This window comes from Micrasema longulum, unplaced genomic scaffold (assembly GCF_059751315.1).
Source record: "Micrasema longulum isolate JH-2025_06_02 unplaced genomic scaffold, ASM5975131v1 h1tg002588l, whole genome shotgun sequence".
Taxonomy (NCBI): domain Eukaryota; kingdom Metazoa; phylum Arthropoda; class Insecta; order Trichoptera; family Brachycentridae; genus Micrasema; species Micrasema longulum.
The window spans coordinates 28,023-52,371 of record NW_028279724.1 but is presented as its reverse complement, the minus strand read 5'-3'; the positions used below and the strand labels follow the sequence as shown (position 1 = coordinate 52,371).

The window sequence follows — 24,349 nt, the reverse complement described above, 5'->3', positions numbered from 1 at the left end:
AATGGGGTCTAAAACTTCAACCGTCCATGCGCTCAGTAGCTGCAAGACTTGTTGTTATCTAACTTCTATTTTTATAAATTTGCTTTTTATTTCGTTTTTTAAAATATGACTTAAACTCTAAATTTCATTGTCAAATAAAATGAAAAATAAAAAATGTAAATAGGGGCTAGATTTCTTACTGTCCATGCGCTCTGTAGCTGCAAGACGTGCTGGTATATTTATTTATTGTACAGCGCCCTTGAGGTGATTTTTACAAAAATGGCGCTGTATAAATTATCCAAGCATATAAAATAAAAAACAAATATAAAATTATGAAATACATAAAAATATAAATAATATGTGTACCAATTATATAAAGTACTACGTTTTTTGATCTACATATATTTTTCAAAAACATCTCTCGCCATACTATTTATATGTGCAGTTATTTTTATTTTAAAATTTGTTTTGCATTTTGAGTCTGTTATATTTGGCGATAAATCACTAAATATTTTTGGAGCAATTACATTACATTGCTTTTTACCAAAGGCGGTTGATACAAATGGGACAATACAGTTAATTTGTGTTGCTGAAAGATTGTTTATATTTTGTTGGGTTCTTTTGACGTCACTTAATTATGTGTGTATTTCAGTTTGTATTTTCTACGCAAACCACAAGGCAGGGTATCTACACTCCACACCTCGTGGAGTGTATCATCTAGTTTTATCTTGATCGTAAATTAAAATTAAAGCTGATAAGACTTCCACCTGATAATCTTCTTTTTAGTACAGTGGTCTTTTACAATAGGGCGGGCCGATATATTTTTTCGTATTTTGAAATGAGAGAGATCTTAATAGTTGCCTTTTGGATTACTCGGAATGCAAAAAAATATTCGATACCACTTTTGGCTCTCAACCAAAGTTTGAAGTTTTCGAAAAAGTCAATTTTTGTCAATTGTCATTTCGTATTTAAGTAAGAAAATCAATCCAATCAAATTTTATAATGTGTATTAAACTTTATTAAATAAGTATCTTAGGGCGTAAGTTGCACTTTGTTTTGTAATAAATGGGTAGCATTGTTTTAATAAGCCATTGTTTTCGTCAATATTAGCCAGGCGCTCAACGGAAGCAGTTCCGCGGAGTGTAAACTTTTTGCATCTCGGTAGTTTTAAAACGTGTTCGAATTTGTAATGTGATTAAGCTTTATCTTTACTAACAAAAATTAATTTTATAAATAAAGATAATCACCAAAATATTCACAGTTATAAACTTCAAACCTCGGTTGAGGGCCAAAAGTAGTACGGAATATTTTTTAAATAATCTTCACGATCAATTTAATCCAAAACGAATCTTTTTAAACCACTTTTACTTTGATGTCTAAAAAAATAAAAAAAACCTCATAAATCATCGGCCCGCTCTATCGTACAAAGATAAAGAATGCAAAAACAACTTTTATAATAACATATCTTTATGTGAATACAATGTAAACAAGAACAAAACAAGGTCCTCGAACAAAATAAAAAAGGATTATAATGTGTACTAGAGTTCAAAACATCTTTCGCAACGCAAATTTATACCTTCACTGCAAACATATTTTTTATCTATAATGACTCGCTACATATAATGCAATACAATATTTAAAATGCATTCTACTAATGCAGTGTCGTATATCGTATAACGGGAGTGAAAAGGAGAAATTTAAAAAAATTCAAAAATTTTGCTTTTTTCAAAATATGGACCAAATGGAAGAAAATACGAAAAATAACGTATAAAAATTTAGCCCATTTTAACAAAAACACAATTATTTCAATAGAAGCTATATTTTTATTGGTGAAATTAGTCCATAAAAATATCGATTAACGCAAATAATTTACGTATAGTAATAAATTAATCGGTTTTTATCGTAGCTGTCTTTTACATTACTGATTTTTTAAATTTCTTGTAAAAATTACTAAAAACTAATACCTACGCGATTTATGACTTAGATCTTTTTAAGACTTAAATTTCATTTTATTCAAATGTCTTTTTATTTCTTTTGGTTAGCAATTTAAAACAATATTTTATTCATCAATCTCATCGCCATTTTATATTGTAAATGTTGTATTAAATACCTGTATTTTTTATGATGTTTTAGTTAATATATAATCATATACTATACAGAACTAACTATGGTTTTCATTCTTCTATGCCTAGAATTCTCAGGTCTGCCAACAAACATACCAATCTTGATTTCTTTGATAAAAAGTTGTCTTCTTTCAAACTATCACTGAATCAAATTCAATTATAAACACCTCTCTCCCGCTTCTACAATATACCGCAAGTCTACAATATACCATTGTGTCTTCCTACTTTCCTCTATAATATTTTTTTATGTAAAAATATGTCGTTAAAAATGCCCGTTAGGCGTATATATAAATAAATAAAATAAATAAACCAAGCGCGAGTGCTGGCCTCTTTTAAGTGTGTTATTTCGTTTCGTTTATTTTGTAATTTATGCCTTAATTTGAATTTTTTATGGAAAATTGAATCTGTTCTTGTAACATATTAAATAAATGAAATAAAAATATAACAAAATAGAAATTTTGGTATTGTAACGAGCAGCGTTCGAGTACACAATTTGATTCGTTATAACGCAAGTAACATTGTTATTTGTTTTTGCTCTCACGTACCCTGATCACATAGTATTTTACGATGAGAAGGCGAGTGTACAAGATCAATTCATATGCAAAGATGCACAAGCGTATCTCACAAATGATTAATAGGCTTCGTTGCAAGGGAATCCATTCCTGGACATAAAAAAGGTTATTGTAACCGCTTCGGGGAATAACGTCAGGGCCGTTGACTGCCCTTCGATAATCAGATGCGGGAATTTCGCAGGTGGAATCGCGTATTAAAAATTAAAAATTTTTATCTCTTTTCACTACTTAAATTATCGTGTCTACCTGTGGCGTTGTTGTCCTATCGAAAGGAGAGGTAAATTAAATTGTAGACTAACTCGAGAGAACCGCTAGCTGACTATGCTCTGAGACCGGCTTCGTCTGCTCTAAGGTCTGAGGAGTTGTTACGACAATACGGGTATTTACGCAGGATCGTTCCTTCTGTAGGACAATTAGAGTTTTGTGAGGGGTCAGTATTACGACAAAAGATAATTTTGCGTGTGTTTCATAGAAATCATGTTAGTATTGCCTTGACAATTTGAGGTACTTGTGTACTTGGGAATTCGATTTGTTTTTATTCTGTTGTTTGAGTGTGTGTTGTACTGGGCAAATTTTATTTATTTATTTATTCATTCATATTTTTCGTTTACAAACTATAATTGATAATAAAAATAATGTGACCTCACTGGGGTTTCCCGTGCCGAGGACACCCAACAATTTAGTTTTTTAAAATTACATTTGAGAATAAACAAAGAAGACTAACTTAAAAAACAAACATAATTAACAAATATTCAGACAGTTTTAAAAACAAGGTATTTATGTACATCTTTATTATTTATATTACAAAACACACAATGAAAACAATAAAAACCTAACATAAGCTATACAGTTGTGGAGCAGTTGATTCAGCATTGGTATGGGCGAATGAGACAATCCATTTTACTTCTACCTAGATCCGCTATCCATTTTTTTATAGCCTTTTTAACATTTTCTCATTACTAATTGCTTTAATAGATAGTGGAAGTCTTTGAATATTCCCTATATGTATGGGGGTTTTGTGTCGTTGTTTGTTTCGTTTGTATGACTACGTTCTTCTTCCTTTTGGAAGCGGTATCTGAAGCGTATAGCCGCGGTCTCAATTTGGAACTAACACTTAATAACCTTACTGTAATGCTGAGAAACTAGAATAAGGTGATTGTACTAACCATGTATATTTGATTGATCACAAATTGATAATACTGCAGTGAAGGCCGACAACGAAAGCTTAAGTTCGTACGCTTTTTTCTTTTCGCTGTTCGATTGTAAAGAAGTATTAAATGTTCGCTTAATTAATTTTAAAAAGTTGATAATGAATATGCGAAACTGAGGAAAGACACAAGTCTTTATAAAAAGTTTTGAGAAAGATGGTGCTTACATTGTATTTTAATTAAGTCAACCCATAAGAAATTGTCCACTTCCAGTATAGAGGTTGGCGTGGGCCTTAACGAACTGAGTCAATAACACTCGTCTAGGAATCTGGTTCTATTTGACAAGCATAAACTTTTTTCGGATGATAAATAATTTGACTATGCCCAAATGTTAACAGAAATAGCTGAATTTTACTCCCCATGGAGTTACTAAGATTAAAATATATTGCAACAGGGCTAACGTACTGAAAATATTTTTTATAGAACTGGTATCAAAAGAAGTATAAAAATTTTAAATTATCTTCCGGCTTTGCCTAGAAGATGCAATAATTCACTCAGATGAATCTTACCCACATCAACAAAAGCTTTGGCTCTTTTACTTCACAATTCCGCGATGCAATGCCCTGACTCGACACTGATTTTCGAGCGAGTCGGAACAAGTTCACAGGCATGGGTCGTTCCTGAATATGTAACTGTTAACTGTGTCTCTGTCCTAAATATTTTTTTATACAAGGTTATTTAAAAATTAAAAAATAACTAATTCAACAATGAAAGCGCCCATCCCTTTCTAAAATCTATTCATAAAGGCCTCTTTGTTCAGTTTTGCACACTCACTATCAATTTTAAAAACTAATTAAGCGAAAATTTTAAATTTCTCTAAAACGAAACTGCGAAAATAACAAAACAGATATTTTAAAAGCTTTCATTGTTCCCCTCACCACAGTGTGATCATTTTGTGATCAATCAAATACACATTGCCAATATGTTCATTTTCGTTTACCTACATGACAGTGAAGGAACACAGTGTTAATTCCAAATTAAGACCGTGGCTATACTTTCAGATTCCGCTTGGTCTACAAGTTAACAGAAATTTAGGCGTTGAAACGTCGCGTCGGCAGAATGGTGTCTATTACTTAGTGTGTAAAGTGACCGGATTTAACTCCCTGGGAAACTGTTATTATTAACATAGTACAACAGAGATGAATAATATTTTAAAGAAGATATTATAGAAGTCTAGGCATCTACAGGGCTTATGACCTGTCATTGGCTGGTTTGAGTGGCCACATTATGCACTGACTTTCATGTTACCTTCTCTAAAATATTCTTTATTTCTGTTGTAATATGTTAATATTAACAGCTCCTCAGGGAGTTGAATCCAGTCCCTGTCTACAAAAATTTAGACAAACTCAAAATATTGTTGATTAATGATGAAAGTTGACTATGAATTATTGAACAATTTAAAGTAACAATTTTTACAACGCGCGACGCTTTTAGAATTCTTATGCAATGTGTTGTAATGTCAAAATTTTGTTTATAATATTTCAAATCCAAATATTCTAATTTTGTATATTCTATCTGGAGGTACCATAAAGATGGGTCAAGGGAAGAATAGGAAGGAAAAGTAATCGGCCAGGAATAATATCGATAAATGCTGTTTTAAACTAAACATCATCCTTTGATGGCCGAGTAGGTTCGCCAGAAAGAGATCCCCACTTCAACAATGCCGTATTGGTACGTTGGTGAAAATCTTTACCTACACGGGCACTAGTCGTTCACATAGATCCGAGGTATTTAAAATGTGGCACCTTGGGTAGCATTGTGTTGCTATCAATATGTATATCACAACCTACGTCTTCCGCCCCTCCAAGTTCACACTCCATCAAGCAAATATTGACTATCGTCAAAAGACCAAAACCGCTGACAAACAATAACGCAATAATATGCCATTTACTACGAATATTCCATCGTAGTGTTGTAACCTCGATACGAATATTTCTGTACAATTATGACGTCATGCAAAAACCATCGCCTACGTCATCAGCCTCAGGCAGTTTGACAACCGACGGAGCATACATACATCGATAAACAGTGGTGACGAAATAAGTATAGCGACGGAGACTCAAATTCGAACGAATTCGAATAAATATTCGACAAAATAAATACGATTGTTTTTAACTAATCAAGTACCTACTGGAATAAATATTTCAAAATATTTTTAATCAAACTAGTTTTAACAATTAAAAACAAAAAAAATATATTAAACCGGATTGTAGTATTGTAGACTCACGGGCCGAAGGTCCAAGGTTCAAATCCCCCTCTACTACAACTCGGTTTGCATTTTTCCAGTACAAGTTATTTACGACTTTTAGGAAATGGTCTGGAAATTAAAATATTAGAGTAAATTATAAGACCTCAAGAATTTCTTTTTCATCTTTTAAAAAAAATAAAAAAATGAGGGAGACTTGCTTTTACCGGAAAGTCATTAGTAGATTCGAGAAACCTGGGCGTGATTTATATTATTAACTATAATATATTGAATAAAATTAATATTTGAAGCCCTGAAATATTTTAAGTTAAATAGTATAACTTATTATTTACTTTGTGTAAAATCATTTAAATAAGTTTAATTTGACGTGCGGTTTCAGAACATGACTTTTGTAGCCAGTACGAAAACATAAAACTTTGAACACATGTTGGCAAATTATGTATTTTTCCACGGTACTGAGGTCTGCGTCCGGTGTGTATTATTTCGTTGTTCAAATACGTCTTTAACTCTTGAAAATACTGTGATAAAAAATCCTTTGCGCACGGTGATGTAACATTGTACCATGTGCAAAAAAAACATGGAAACATACTGTTTGATAATTCCTTTACCTTAATTTAGAAAAATAAGCATATGATTTAGCCATGTTTTAACAAAATTATAAATAAATAAATACGCCGGTCATCGCAGATGCGTGCGTCCCTCATCACAGACAATAAACGACTGAATCTGTTTCACACAAACACCTGCCACAGAACAGCGTCTCTGTTTTCCTTGTTATGAGTTCTATCTTCGTGCTCTCTTTTATACAGATTTACTGCTGTAGTGGCGTCGAATTCAATCTTCGCGTTGCAAGGATAAATATTTTTTGTATTGAAATCCAGCATAGTTATACAAATTTCACTTTCTCAATCCGGTGTAAAAATGTCCATTTGAAGATTACAAAAAATACAACATGATTTAATAAAATAAGAGAGATATATCAAGTCTTGTAGAGTAATATCAATTATTTGTTTATAATTTTTAAAACGCGATTTCCGATAAAAAAAAAATAGGAACTTTTTTTTAAGTATGCCATAAAAAACGTCATCTGAAGTTTCGCGGTATGGCACTGAAAAACGTGTATAGTCATTTAGACTAAAATGGTTGATACATTTTCGGTTCAGCAAAAAAGTCGCTGGTTACGAAACTTTAGTGGGAAATTCGATTTCATCAATGAATATAATTTATTCGATTACGGAACGATCTCGTTGGTTTATAAAATATTTGTAATACTCATCACTAGAGGATCTTTACTAGTTTCTGAACAAAATATCGGATTCTCTTTAGTGATCATGTTATTTTATCTAACAAAAACCGGTTCGAAGTGATTCTTAGTTTTCAAGAACAGGTCACCTGAGTCATGACTCTTTTGGCTTAATCAAACTTAAAAACACCTAGGTACATATATTTTTTTTAAATTATGAGTTAAACTCGTTTTCAAGTATTCTACATACCGCTTTTAAAATTTTTATGTATCTTGATTTCGATCTTAATTAGTGTTCATTTTGTTAGAATTTTTAGTGTTCAAAAATGATAATTTGTTATTATTTAGTATTTTTTATGGTTGCCACACAGTCAATTAGTTTTATATTTCGTTAGGTTCCATTTTCATTTTTTTCTTGTTTCGTAAAAAGGGAGTTTCAGCAAAATATCCGTACAAGGTTTTCTTAGTATAAGAATTATGTTACACTCAAAACCCGCATGACTTTAGCTCAGAGGCAATAGAGGATTTAATATTTTGTACAAAATTTATTTTTAAGAGTCCGTCTTCAAGATCTAATTTTCCGCGGAGGGAAAGATTTGAGTTGAAAACTTCTTGACGATTTCTCAACTATTCTAGTTTGTTGTTTCACGTTAGTCAAACGTTCATCTTTCTTTGTTATTTTTATATTATCATCCAGCGTGCTTTTTTTAATTACGTTCTTGTTTTGTATATTATATTTGTTTTAATATATTAATTACTGCATATTATTCGTCACAACTCAACAAAGGATTTTAGTCCCATTGAGTTAGGACCTGTGTCCCAATAAATGTCAAAACATATCGTGAATAAATAAATACAATGTAAGTAATAGGCTGGATTTTCATTTTTTAATTGTGATCTACTTAGAATTTGATAATTATCACCTTACAATTAAAATCATTGTGTAAATCGTATGAAATGATTTTTTTTCACAAAAGAAAAATTGTGCTAAAACACAAGACCTAATAAGTAAAGATCACATATCTGTGATTTTCGAAAAAACTTAGTCATAAAATTAAAATAATATTAATTCTTAGTCTTTTCCTTAGCTGGATTATATGGCCATACACAAAATAAACGTAAAAAATTATATCCAAAAAAAAAGTTTTTTGGTAAATAATAAAGGTATAAATATATTTTGTCCGTGTTCGGAAAAATGAAGAATACAGTTTTGTGTGTGAAATAGAACCATAATCATGGACACGTGTTTCCGAAGCGGTGGCCGCTCTCAGGTAAACATCCTCCAAAAGGACAGAGTACCAAAACTAAACTCAGTTAAACCAAAAAGTGGAAGGAATAAAAAAAAATCTTTTGAATACATAACTATTGTGTATGACAGGGCATCCGTTGAATAAAAAAATACAGGTGTAATATATTTACTCGTATTTTTGCAAATATTTTGCCAAATTGTGCCTATTAAAAAATAACCGTTCAAAACTACGAGTTCAACAATATTTTCAGTTTGTCCTGTTTTTTGTAGACAAAGATTGGATTTCACCCTCTAGGGAGTTACTAAAATAACCATTTTATAACAGAAATGGTGAATGTTTTTTATACATCGGTTTTTTTAAACATTCCTTTAGTTAAATTTATTCTTTAAAAATATCCAAACAATTTGATTTCCGAAAAGTCGATTCATTGACCATCGCAAATCCGTGGTTTGATTATTTCATCTGATAAGTATTATTTTATTAGTGGCATTAAATCGTAGTGGACTTACAATGCCATGACCACAAGGTCGATTGTTGCTTGTATGTGTATTCAATTATCCACCGTAATGACAGAATATAACATAATTATTACCGTATAAAAATTATGATAAATCTACATTATAAAAATGTAGATAATTCTACACTACAAAGTTCATTCCCGATTTGCATGAAGGAATATTAATAGGTATTTGTTGAAGAATAGTCGAGACATCGAATAATCCATTTAGTATTTTAAAGGTGAAGATTAAATCTGCTGTTTGAAAGAATCGATAGACTGATAAAAAGTTCCACATCGGTAAAGTTGTAGCTACCTCGTATGATTCCTAATTTCTGAGATTTTTTTCTTATACATCTATTCTTAACAGACTTCACTCGATTAATATGAAAAACATATGAAGGAGACCATATGACAGAGGCATATTCAATAATTGAAAAAATTACTGAGCAGTGAAGTGTTCTTAAGATAAATATATGATCAAAATCGGATGTAGCGCTATTAAAAAAGCCAACGAGTTTTAAATATGGCCAGAACACCCAAATTGAGATGTGAAAAGGCCATTCAAAAACGAAGAAGAAGAGTTTAAAATAATAATTTATGATAATTTATTTATTTAACTTTTTGTACATAATGTTATTTGTACATTGGCGGGCTTATTGCCAAATGGCAATTTCTTCCAACCAACCAATAAAATAAAAGTTTTATTTTTATAATTCAAGTTACAGAACATATTCAATAGAAGAAAAAAAATAAAAAGCTGAAAATATATAAAAATAGAAAAAAACGTATTTGTTTATAAATTACCTTAAATCAAAACTATTACTCAATGGGGAAAAGGAAAAAAAAGAGGAAAGAGGAAAAAGGAAAGGAGAAGAGATTATAAATAATATAGTCAATGAGTTTGTGAAAATACATTTTGTCATCTAGAATCACCCCGAGATCCCTTATTGAAGTTACAACAGAAAGAATTTGGTTGTTTAGTATATTATCGAAAGTAATATTTCTTCTCAATTAAATTTATTTATTTATTTCACAGTAACATATTACAACAGAAATGAAGAACATTAAGGAGAAGGTAATATAGAAGTCTAGGCATCTACAGGGCTTATGACCTGTCAATGGCTGGTTTAAGTGGCCACTTTACACACTGTGTAACATTCACCATTCTGCCTATATTTGAACATCTATATTCCTTCAATTCTTTCATCTGTTGATGTTTGTGAAGTTAAAGAGTCTCGTCTACAAAAATTTGGACAATTTCAATATATTGTTGTTGTTACCTGGTCCATGAAGAAGTATGAAAATTGAAAAAATAACATTTTCAGGCGTTGCCTAGTATGCAGGTGAAATAATTCAATTAGATGAATCCCACCCGCATAAATAAAGGTTTCAGCTCTTTAACTTCACAAACATCAACAGATGAAAGAATTGAAGCAATATAGATGTTCAAATATAGGCAGAATTGTGAATGTTACACAGTGTAAAGTGACCACTTAAACCAGCCATTGACAGGTCATAAGCCCTGTAGATGCCTAGACTTCTATATTACCTTTTCTTAAATGTTCTTTATCTCTGTTGTAATATGTTTATATATACTCTAAGTAAAGCATCGAATCTTATCAACTATCTGATAAAATAATATTTCTTATTACAGAGATTAAAATATTTTTGAAGTTACGTTAATTTAGTTTAAGAAACTCTATTTAATAGTCAATTTATAGTAAAATTATCTTTATGTACATTAGTTTTTATAAATAGCTGTTATAATTTATTATAAAGAAAAAAACGTAGTCTAGAAGCATTTGATGTGGTCCTACAAAGGAATCACGTGAAGAGATCATATTCAAAATTATAAGGCACTGAAAAGAAATGATAATACTGAAAAATGGTCAATCCTAATTATAAAGTCGTGCCAGTTGGATAGGCCACGATCTCCGGCATTTTGAAAAGAAACGCAGAGGGCGCGAAATGCTACCCCGCCAAGTGAGCATTGAGTAAATTGAAGATAAGTATTTGAACTACACATCGTGTGGCCAGTTAAAAAGAGCCTCTTAGGATCGAGATTCGTGGAAAAAGAAACGAGAAAATTGTATTTTGACGTGTACAAAATATTCTAGATAAAATACAACTTAAACTATGAAAAAAAACACCCACACATATTTAATATAAACATGTGTGAAAATTGTGTATACATATGTTTTTTTTATGATGAAAATATTAACTGCTATTTTTTCCCTCTATGTAAAGTCTATAGTTATATTTTTTAAAGATTAAAAGTTTTGTGATAATCTCTCAGTTTAAATCGTATAATTAAAATAAGTGTTGTATTCATTAAATAAAATAGTTTTAGTCAATCTTTATAATAGCTATATTTCCCTTTTTTAGTTTTCGTTTTTCGATTTTCGTTTTTCATTTTGTATTTTTTTTTCAAACTACCAGACGCAGCAGAGTCACATACGAGTATATGTATATTTTTTAATAACTATAAATGTTTTAAGAATAATAAATAAGAACAAATCTATTACAAAGGTAAACTAAGCTGAAAAATCAATAGATCTTATTATTTCCGTCGTTAGGTACTTTTTTTGTACATATTCAGTAGTTTAAGATTTTTTAGGATAAGGAAATAAACTTGAAGTAAACTTACCATGGCTTGTGTGTCGCTGGTGATCGGTGCTGACGTAGTTATCGATAATATTGTAAACATAAAAAGGCCAAAAAGTAGATAGGTACTGGGTCTTCCCATCGGTGAGGACGTCATTTTTCTCCTGACGGGGACTACTGCTGAACACAATTCCGATCCGTTAAAATTTAGACAAATCATTTCTACAGATAAGCAATCATAAGTATCTCGTTCGTTTTTATCTCGAAGTTTCTTGGTTCAATATTTGCGTAATTCTCGCGTTTCGAAACCCCGTTTTCTTGTCAATTTCACTGTTACGATCTATTAATTTTGCTGTTTTCGGCACTCGATTTGAAATAATTGGTTGAATGTGTGTTGAACAAAATCGCGCCTGGCTTTCGAATGGGTTACAAATGAAATTCGGGCTTTTTTTCTGAGCGCGGGAAAACACGTAGGAATGCTATCGACGCGAGAAAAGAAAATAACAATTTTCACTTGTTCGGAGTTTGCTAAGGTGACGCACGTCGCCACCCAATCAAGGCACTAGCTCAACTGAAGCTTTGCAGCGGCCGCTTCGTCCTAATATAATGTCCCGCGGGGCAGAGGTCGGCAACAGGTGTCGCTCGGTCATCGGTCTATCGATTATTTCATTTTATTTTATTTATTTATTTATTTATTTATATACACGGCACGCAGTGCTTTTTACCATATTATTATTATTATCATTGTTTTATTTTATTCCAGTAAAATGGCTATATACTGCAGAGCCAATTCTACCATATAAACATGAACATAATTATAAATATAAACAAAAATATAACAATTAACATAAATATAACAATCAACATACATATAACAGTAAACATAAAATAAAATTTTATATATATTTTTTTTATTTTTTTTATTTATTGGGGATATCAACAGTAATATATGTAACAAAAATACAACAAATAAAATATACAGAGAATAAAACCAATGACAGATATCCACAGAAATACATTAAATACACGTACAATACATACTAGTGTGTTTGTGTGAGTGTAAGTGAGTGAGAGGGTGGGTGAGTGGGTGTTATATTGGAATGAGAGTGGACATGTGTGTAAATATTGCACAAGTAACATTGCAGCACTTATGGTGGTCTTAGCGTATCGCGCCATCGCTCGAACAACGGTGAAAGGATCCACCTTGCAGTGGCTTGGAGAATTTCGTTATTAGAGTTTTTCAGGCGTTCCCATAGGCTCCAGGCTCTTTGGCGAAGTAGGGCAGCGAAGGTGTTTATTCGTCCAGCTGTAAACATTTCAGAGGCACTGCAATACCTAGGCAATCCGAATAATTGTCTGTACGAATTGTTATACGTGACCCTTAAGTCATTCCATGAGTTATACGTGACCCTTAAAAAGATACATATTGAAAATAATATAAACATTTCAATAAAATGAAAAACTTACAAATTAAATATAAAAGTATTATTTTACATAAATACTATATATATAATAGACCAGCTTTGTATAAAGAACATATTAAGATATAACAAAATAATTAAACAATGTGTGCAGATAAAAATTTAGAAGGAAAAGAGTATCTATATATATTTATCTTTAAAAGGTACAAAAAAGTATATTAAATACAAGAAAATTATTTTGTCCCATAAAAAAAAATATTAAAAAATAGTAATAATAATGACAATTAAGTAATTAAAAAAAAGTATACACGTAAATATGGTACACAATAGTACCCATACAAAAGTAAACATAGAAAGCACTATAATCTAAAATATGTATATTGCTGTTCGTCACCTTTGAAATGTTTAAATAGAATTGATTTATATAAGCTATACTTTAGATGAAAAATATCAGCAACGTCGAAATAGTTATTGCCGAGAACATGGAGTCGATTCAGAATAGCATTATTTTATTTTATTAAATACGAAAAATTGTAGTAAAAAAGTTAATATTACATTTTATATTTTCTAACATGATAGTATCGGTATTAACATTAACATTTACCATTCTGATTATGTATCATCCACATTTCCTCAACTCTTCCATATGTTGACTTTTGTGGAGTAAAAGAGCTGACACCTTTATCAAGAGGGGTGAGATTCACCCGGCTGAACCTATTCACCTACTAGGCAACGCCTGAAAACAATCTCCCAATTTTTTTTTTTTTTTAATACCAGTTAGTTTAATCAACAATGTCCAATTTAATCCGCCAGTGACATGTCATAAGCCCTGTAAACGCTTAGTCTTCCATTTACCCATATAAAAATATATTCCCTCTCTGTTGCAACAAATTTAGATCGAAATCCAGCCTGCCTACGAACATTTGGACATACTTCAAACATTGTTAATTCTTAAATCAGATTACAATTCGAATAACCAGAACGAAAAAGGTTGATCGCCACTTATTATGAATACAATTATTCATTTATTTCTACTCTTGTCCATACGCACGATTCTATAGAATTACAAATTGATTTTATGTATGGAAAATATATTTACAATGAGTTGATATTGAATTCCCTAGGGATTCCATTTTTTGGCGACCCCGTGGTGTAATTGCTAAGACGCCTCAGGTTTGGGAATAGCGTGTTCGGTTTTGAGATTGCAATAATTAATTTGGATTTTTATTAACACTTGGTATTTGTAATATCTTGGCTTGTCATCATGAATCATCAACAAACCCTTTTCCACTCCAGATGGTGCATGGGCTGTTTATTGAATGTTTCATTACAGTAAATATTAGGACATTATGTATTATGTTTGTACTATTTGAAGACTAAAAAAAAATGTATTTTTTTTAAATACTGTGAAAATCGAGCATCTGTTTCACAAAAGTAAAGTTATCCTCGCTTTTGATGCCAGTCGAGGAACAGTGAATAATTGCAGTGTAAACCATATTTGTGTACGCAGTTAATTAATAGTATTCCACAATGTTTTGAGTATGTCCAAATGCTTGCAGATTTGCTGGATTTCCTCTCTGGGGAGTTATTCTCGTGACTTTTGTTGCAACTGAGAGGAAAAAATTTTTGAGAAGGGAATACGGAAAACTAGGCATTTACAGGGCTTATGACCTGTCATTGGCTGGTTTAAGTGGCCATTTTACTCACTGTATAACATTCCATTCCATTTTAACATCCACGTTTCCTCAACTCTTCCATCAGTTGACTTTTGTGAAGTTTAAGAGCTGAAACCTTTATTATGTGGGTGAGATTCATCCGACTGAACCAATCACCTACTAGGCAACGCCTGAAAACAATTATCACACTTATTCTTTTTTTACCGGGTGGTTAATTTAACAATGTTTTGAGAATGTCCAAATGTTTGCAGACTGGCTGGATTTTCTCCCTATAGTTATTCATACTAAAATTTGTTGCAAAATAGAAAGAAAACATTTTTGAGAAGTGAATATGGAAGTCTAGGCATTTACAGATTTATGACCTGTCATTGGCTGGTTTAAGTGGCCACTTTACACGCTGTGTAACATTCACCATTCTGCCAATGTTTGAACATCCAAATTTCCTTAACTCTTTCATCTGCTGACTTTTGTGAAGTAAAAGAGCTGAAACCTTTATAACGTGGATGAGATTCATCGATAGGTAGATGTTTAAACATAGGCAGAATGATAAATGTTACACCGTCTGTAAAATAAAACTAAATTTATTTCTATCTCTGGTATCGTACCTCGCATTGTTTGATTTTTTAGACGACTTTTTAGGAATTTCTTTAGAATATTTTCGCCTTTAAAAATAATAAAGGGTTTTTTAAATTTTTTTAAAGACAGAATGATGCCTATTTATTTCATAAATATAACTTTATATTTATTTAAAAAATCATAACTCAATTTTGACAAAAAACGAGATACGCCTTTTTGAAAAATGGACTACGTTATATACGCACGCACAATTTTAAAATGTGCCATAATTTAATAGGTATTATTTTTATTCATAATCTTCGTTGGTTTATCAATCAACCTTATCTTTAATATGTAATTTAATCATTGTTGCGCGTGTGTTTCTGTAAAATAAATCAAAGGGCATGATGATGATGTTTATTCAAAGAAACCTTAGGCTAAAAAGCCAAAATGTTTATTGATATGGGTAAGATCAGTCTACATTTTTTTATTTTTTTTTTTAAGAAATATTTGCGTTCTTATGATTTACCCAAATATTTAATTTTAAGGGCCATTTTCAACGAGCTGTAAGTAACTTACTATTAGAAAATGGAATCGAGTTGGGGTAGAGTGGGATTAGAGTGGGGTAGAGGGGAGACAATAGCCACAGGACCACAACCCGATTTTACATTACTCAGTTGTTTTCCGAGTACGCTAGGAAATCACATTGGTTATTCTAAATTTGTGGTTTTCAATATCACCTTTCTTTTATTGTTATAAATAAATTAAAATTAACATCCTTTTAGAATTTTTACTAAGAAATAAGAATGTTGATAAAAAATACGTATTTTCTGCTTTTGTTATGGTTTCGTGTACTATTTTTATTTTATTGAACTTTGACCATTCAATCGGAAACCAAAAATCTAAGCTTATGTTTTGTTATCTGGGTCGCGGGTTTTGCCGGTAAGTTTTAAAATACTTCAAAGAATTTTTGGCAAATCACCTTTTCTACCAGCAGCAGTTTGTGTACAGTAAAATTCAAACGCAGCGATTATAATTATTGGTATGTGAATTTGATGGAGATTCCCAGTGACGTTTTATGGAAAATTTTGATACAATGACAATTGAATCATTGCTTGTCCTTGGCATAATTAAAAAATCGAATGATGCTTAGAATATTCGTTTGTCTTCATATTCAGGAACAGGGTGAACGGTGGACTGAAGAAACCATGGCAAAAAAGGCTTATGCAGGAGGTGAATTAACAGTTCTCTGTAGAGTTCTGGTGCCGTCCTTTATTTTCATTTTCATTTATTTATTTATATTTAGTTACATTGAGAACATTACAGAGCATCCAATCAATTCTCAACACACTACAAAATATACATATAACATTTATTAAATAGAGAAGAGAAAAAAAAAGTTAATTGTCGTGTAAAATTGACATACATATTACAATTTGGAAATTGCCCTCCTAAGAGTAATCCCACTGTCATGAAATATATCGACATCCGAGGCGATACGATTGAATAACACGATTGCTCTACCTACCGGCATAACCATTGGCAGGTTTATTCTGCATCGTGGTAGGTAAAACAACCTGTGCTGCTTTTGTTGAAGATTATCAGGGACAAATAGACCGAATTCATTCTGAATATCAGAATTATGTATGCGACCACCAATGAGTTGGAAAAAGTGAACACCCAAATGAATATTCCTTCTCCCCAACAATGATCAGTAGCCCAGCATTCCTAGTAAGAAGTCGGTCGGGAAACGCCACGGGTAATATCCATACTTCCTGAGATGCAGATAACGCAGAATTTTTTTCTGTACCCTCTCTATCATAAGGCATACTTGGTTTCATTTGGCGAACAAAATTATGGAGTTTTTAGAGTTGGAAAAGCAAGGGTGACGGTTCACTGAATGGTATTGAAATGCTATCTCTTAGTGAAATAAAGCACGAGAAGTGCGCAAATGTATAAATTCAATGCGGCGCATCCTATAAACATTTGTTTTTTTTAATTTAATTTAATTTTTTTATTTATATATTATTATATTTGTTTATTTATTTATTTATTATTTTTATTATTATTTTTATTTTATTTTTATCAAAATTTATTTATAAATCATATTACACAAAGTATTTTGCAAGTATAATACGTTTAATTACATTCCCAGGAATTACAACAACTCAATTTGGGACATAAATAATATTAACATTTAGAAAATAACACATATTGAGAACAACAAAGAAACAAAGTAAGTTTTGCACCTTTATAACTAAATATAGCACAACAATATATACGCCTAATACATTCTCTTCAACAAGCAGAATAAATGAATATAAAAAAATGCTTTTAAGAATAAAAAAAAGTAGTGAATCTACTAAGGAAGATAAGGTCATTAACATCACACGCCATGAAGATGATGCTGTCATTGTTATGATGAGAACATATCCATATCAGTTAGTAAATTTCTGGATGCCTAAGAAATGTCGTATAGTACAGTGAACACATGGTTATTGGAAATATAATTCGGATATACAAAACGTGTGTCAGACCAAGTCATGGTGTATACAACAGAGGCGAGGATAAATAGAGATAAAATGAAAAATACGAAAAACCAAGTAGAAAAACTAAATAGAAAAACCAAATAACCGCTTTTATTTTATTTTATTTGGGTAACCAACAGTTCTACACACATATTTATAGTAAACAAACAGATATAGTGTATAAACTCAGAACTAATAACAGCTTTTCACAAAGTATACAAAGTTCGTAAAGAAAATATATTACACTTTGAATAAATACATATAAGTTAATGCATATAAAAATGTTATTTTCATGTACTCGTAAATATTTTTCAATAATCAAAGATTTTTTAAATATTTTTTTTAGGAACAGTAAGTTATTGAAAATTGGGCGGGATTAGAACAAGGATACTTGAAGAGAGGATAAGGAGGGGAAGGTTTAAATTTTTAATCTGACAGAGTGATGTTTGTGTCATCTATATTTTTAAATTTTGTATTGTACACTGAAAAAGTCCTAAGAAAAAAAGCATTTTTATGTATATATTCATTGTATATTTATTTTTTTACTTTTAAGACTGAAAAAGCACACATAAAAATAAAACTGTAATTAATTTTAAATATTGTTATAAAATACATCATTTACTGCCTTAGAACGGGAAGCTTTCCCTAGTTTGGCAGTTAAGATGAACCACCAGCAAAAAAATTAATTAGTTTGTTTACTTTTACCACTTAATTCATTTGTTGTATAAATAATTCATCGTAAATTGCTCTAATAAATATGTAAAAAATAAAACATAAAAGTATATTTTGTGAAAAGGACCTGAATTATATTGTTATGGAATTTGTTACAGTCAATATAGTTTAAAGTTTTCGCTAACCAAGTTTTGTAAAGTTTCCATTGAAAATAAACGTAAAAATGGCATTTTGCAATAAAAAAAAATAAAAGCGCCATCTATAAATAATTCGTTTCATATTTTCGTATAGAATCACCTTAAAGGCATGAGTCGTAAAATAAATAAAAATAATTTAATTCTAAATTTGTTGCAACAGAGAGGGAAAACATTTCGAGGAGGGACATGGAAGTTTAGGCATTTACATTGTGTAACATTTACCATTCTGCCTATGCTTTAACATCCACATTTCCTCAACTCCTCCATCTGTTAACTTCTGTGAAGTAAAAGAGCTGAAACCTTTATCTTGTAGATGAGATTCATCCGGCTGAACCAATACGCCTACTGGCAACGCCTGAAAACAATTTTCCAATTTTTATACTTCTTCAGCCTGTCTACAAACTTTTAGACATATTAAAAATATTTTTGAAATACTAAATCGATCAGAACGTCTTTTTTATTCCGGAACAGGAAGTCTTAATAAATAAATCTACCTCATTTATTGTAATTACATTTATTTTAATATTAATTAACATTGAATGACTTCATATTGTTTTATTGTTATTGTTTTCTGTGGTCTATAAAGACCTTTGGAAATTTGCCATCAAAATAAACATATATTAAAGGACACGATATTGCACCAGGAAAAATCTTCAATGGGTAAAATAACCATATCGCGAGGTAATTACCACTACTCCCTCTCTCCAATCCGTGCCTCATGTCTGAGGATGGTGATTACGCTTGACTTCAGGCATGGCTCGTCTGTAGACAGTCTCCCTCCACCTGGAACGGTCTTGTGCTCTTCTAGGCATTTTTCAGTGATGCTTCTGATAATTCAGTGACTGTGCCTCTCCATCTTGTCGGTTGACGTCCACGCGACCTGGTCCCTTCGACACCTCCCACGAGAATAGTTTTATCCAAACTATCAGAGTTCCCCCTGGAAATATGCCCAAAAAACTGCAAGATAAATATTCACATTAAGTATATCTTATATAAATCAACTCTATTTAATCATTTCAAAGATGCTGAACAGTAATTTTCATTTTTTAGATTATAGTGCTTTCTATGTTTACTTTTGTATGGGTACTATTGTGTACCATATTTATGTAGACACTTATTTTTTTAATTAATTTAATTGTATTGGATTAAAATTCTGCTTTATTTTTTATAATATATATTTAATATATTAATTGTATACTTTAATTGTCATTATTATAACTATTTAAAATAAACATTTTGAGACAAAATAATTTTATTGTATTTAATATACTTATATTTTGTACCTTTTAAAGAAAAATATTTATAAATTATTTTCTATAATACTATAATATTTAAAATGACTATAATACAGGGCGACTTATGTCCTGTTATTGGCTATAAATAAAATAACTGTTATTTCCTACGGAAGGTATTCTGTGGTTTTATTATAATCAATCATTATCTTAATTATTAATTAATTCTCTTAGCTTAAATGATTTAATGAGCTTCCTCATTGACGAAGATGTAATGTGACAAATGATGTTTTTTTCTGATTGTATAAATAAAATAAAAAAATGATTGCACAACTGACCGATTTGAAGACATGTGAACCAGATACGTTCGATCGATATCTTAACTCTTAAAAGACTGTGGTAAATAATCCCTTTGCGCGCGGTGATGTAACATCGTGTTACCACTAGTAAAAGACGGATTATTCTAAAGTTTAGACATTTGAAAAAAAAACATGGAGACATACTGTTTAATAATTCGTTTTCCACAATTTATGCAAATAAACCTATAGTTCAGCCCTGTTACAGCAAAATAAATTTAAAGTCATTAAAACGCCGCTCATATTACGCGCGTGCGTCTCCCATCCCTGTCAACAACCGACTGAAGACTGAATTTATTTTACACAACACCCACCACAGAACAGCGTCTCTATCTTCGAGTTCTCTTATTCAGATGTGTTGCTGAATTAGCGGACATTAATTCTTCGCGTGAAATGAAAGTTCGATGAAATATGATCAGTCTTATGCTTCGGGTCCAATCCAGGGACTATGAAATATTCCAGTGTAAAAACACCTTTTTTTATGATTTACAGTCAATAATGGAACAAAGTAAAACAGATGGAAGGTTTGAGGAAATTTGGATAGTAAAACGAATCGGGTTGTGGTCCCGTGGCTAGTGTCTCGGACTTACGGATCAAAGGTACGTGGTTTGAATTCCACTCTACCCTAACTTGTTTCCCATTTTCTTATAGTTAGTTATTTACAACTCGTTGAAAATGCCCCTTAGAATTAATTATTTTAGTAAATTAAATTATAAGAATGCAAGTGTTTATTTATATATATATATATATTTTCTTTTTTATAAAGGCAGAATGAAAAGTGTTAAACAGTGTGAAAAGTAGCCACTTGAATTAGAAAATGACAGGTCATTATTTTCTCTCAGTTGCAATAAATTTAGATATTGTTTTTTGTTTGTTTTTGTCATTTTTGTGCAGTTTATAGGTTGTAAAAAATATTGATTAATTACATTTCATTACCTGTTGTAAGACTTGGCATAGGAATAGGAGTACCTACATAATATAAACATTTACCTTGGTACTTGTATTACTCACCTTCATACATTTTATTTCCGACATAAAAGACATCAACTAATCTATTCCCATCAAAAATGTATCGTAAAAGACAGTGGCGTCTAATTAAATTGCCATGTTACAAGTGGAAAGTCGATAGAATTTCAATTCGTGGGTAATTAGCTTTCTGGCGTGAATTTTCCGACGGACTTTCGTCGTGATCAGTGGTGCCACTAGCGAGAAAAATACCTTTGTCTGTGAAGTGTCTGTGTCTAAAAGATGCATCGTTTCATTCGTTAATACAATCAAATTTATTTAAGAAGTAGATGGATGGTGTGATGATATACATAGTGAGAATGTTGTAATTATACCACTGTGAGTATGATATTTTTCTCTTGAGCCCAATAATACCATAACCGTCAACGAATGTGGATGTGATCATTTTTCACAGCGCGATCACTCACAAGTTTGTTTGGCTATCTACAAGGTGTTCAATCCACCGTGTCGTGTTATTGCGTGCATAACGAATCAAAAAACCGACGAGTGCCTAGTACACCACAGGACATCTGATAGAGCCTGTCGCGAAAGTAGTTATAACAATAAGGTTGGAAGAATCCTTTTACAGGGTAGGCAATTGCATTAATTTGTACTGGAGTCCAGTGGAAAAGTATATGAAGATAACGCGATTACAGTTACAAAATCCGCGAACCAGCGAAAACCGCAATTCGAGCGACCACTACTATTTGGCGAGTGGCGCGATCATACACAAACCTCAAACTGAGATAATTGATGTTTAAATTCTGGAACATTTTTCAAAAATACAATGATTAATCTAGCTTGATTGTATAGTTTATTACATAAAAGTACTTAATAGAACAAAAAATGGTAAAAAAAATTTAAATATTTTTTTTTTGTATACGAATTTAACAAAACGGGGGATAACATATTTTCATACATTAGTATAATAGACAAATATTTAAATTTTGGGGACCATTCTCAACGAATTGCTAACAACTCACTATTTGAAAGTGGGAATCAAGTTATAGTAGAGAAAGGGTTCGAACCACGGACCTATGAACGAGACCACTACCCTTTTTTGAATTTGCTGTATCTTCATTTAGATTTTTTCGGGTAACGCAAGATTTGCTAAATATTTGAAATGCGGTTATTAATTAATTAGCGAACAACTCTGTTTATAATATTAAGTGTTCACATAAGTTATGTCGGTTTTTTCCCAAATTTAGAAATTTATTTATTTATTTATTTTACATAAACGGCAGAAATTGCCTTTAACATATATTGAACACAAATATGAAAAAAAAAATTAAAAAATACATATATAGAAACATAACAAAAAATTATAAAAATTGCATAACTATAACAATAGTAACAAGCAGGTAAATACATAAAAGCAACCAAAAATAATAACGAAATAAATACATAAATATGAAAAAACAAAAAAGGAAAAAACATTTTTAAATAAAAAGAAAAGTTTAAGAATAATATTGCGAGAGAAAAAAAGAAATCAGACTCGTTTTATAACTATCAAGTCCAGAACCAAATATATCAGCCTTGTCCTCATACTGATTGCCATATCTATGGAGCCTAGGGATAGGCGAGTGCATGTGATAGTTGGTTCTAGAACTTGTAGAACAAAAAGGAGATCTGTGGCGGGTATGTCGACCAGGTACACGGAAACACACCAACTCCAGCAAATCTGGACAGTCAATTAATGAATTGATCACCTTAAAAAGTAATATTAGGTCAGTTAGGATTCTTCTATCAGAAAGTCTTAAAAGATTTGCTGAAGACAACAATTGATTATAATTAAATAAAGCAGCAGGAATATGAAGTTTAAAATTAATATATTTTAGAAATTTCTTCTGGACGCGCTCGAGTGAATCAGAATGTACACGATAATGGGGCGACCAGACTGGAGAAATATATTCTAAACGACTTCTAACCAGGGAGCAATAAAGTGACTTGATTGGTGCGATACTTTCAAATTTATTAGTAACCCTACAAATAAATCCCAACATACTTAGCGCCTCGTTTGAAATCTTGTCAATATGTTTGATAAATGTAAGTTTATCATCAAAAATTACGCCAAGATCCCTAATGAAATTAACTCTTTCAATTGTTGCGTGGTTCAACAAATAGTTAAAAATTAAAGGTTTCTTACTTTTTGAAAAGGAAATAACCTGGCATTTATCTATATTGAGAAAAAGATTATTTTTATTGCACCACTCGTGAATTCTGTTGAGATTCATCTGCAGGGTATTGCAATCATCAGTATTATTTACAATTCTATAAAGTTTAAGGTCGTCAGCAAAAAGCAAATGAACTCTAAAATAAAAACAAAATAGTAAAGATAAAATTACGTATTTTGCTCTTTAAGATATTGTGTTTACTTTTACCATACACATTATTTTTTTTATTTTTTTTTAATATTTATTTTTCATTTAATATATTTTTTTCTTTGCATTTCACAATTGGTATACATAAGTTAAAAATACAAAATACTCTTTTACATAAACACAAAAAAAAATCCCACAAAGGCACGGCTTTTGCCAAAAAACGGACACAACATATTTTACTTCAGTGATTGTACTTAAATTTGAACGTTAAAAAAGTAAAAAAAGAAAAAAAAATTAGAAAGAATGTACAAAAAAGTGGCTTGCTCACAGTAAAGCAGCAAATTAAATATAATGGAGCAATTTTTACACATAAAATAATTAAGGGGATGAATAAAATAAAAACAGTAATAAAATTTAACAAACAATGTCATACGTGTGAAACAAGGGATAAAAAAAGATAAGATTACCAATGAGGAGAAAAACAGAATCTCAAAACTCATTGTACAAGGGATTGAAACTGTACAATGAGTTACCTGAAGAAATAAAGGAGATAGAAAAAATCTAAATATTTCACATTAATTTGAAAAAATATGTTTTTGAGAAATTTTGATAAAAAAAATTGTAATGTTATTAAAAGTTTATATTATTATTATTATGGATAACTTATACAGTGCAATTTTCGTAATAAAATACCTCAAGGGC

General features: G+C 31.0%; 1 protein-coding gene across 1 annotated transcript in view; it reads right to left on the bottom strand.

The window, feature by feature from the left end:
- The window catches only part of LOC148271908 (hatching enzyme-like), a gene marked incomplete at its 3' end in the record, with an annotated part of 100,922 nt that extends 88,659 nt beyond the window's left edge, over positions 1 to 12,263 (bottom strand). Inside the window, exon 1 of the mRNA XM_088240768.1 lies at positions 11,728 to 12,263. Within this exon, the coding sequence (XP_088096894.1) occupies positions 11,728 to 11,904 (177 nt within the window). The remainder of the gene's footprint in view (positions 1 to 11,727) is intronic.
- Between the last annotated feature and the right edge of the window lie 12,086 nt (positions 12,264 to 24,349).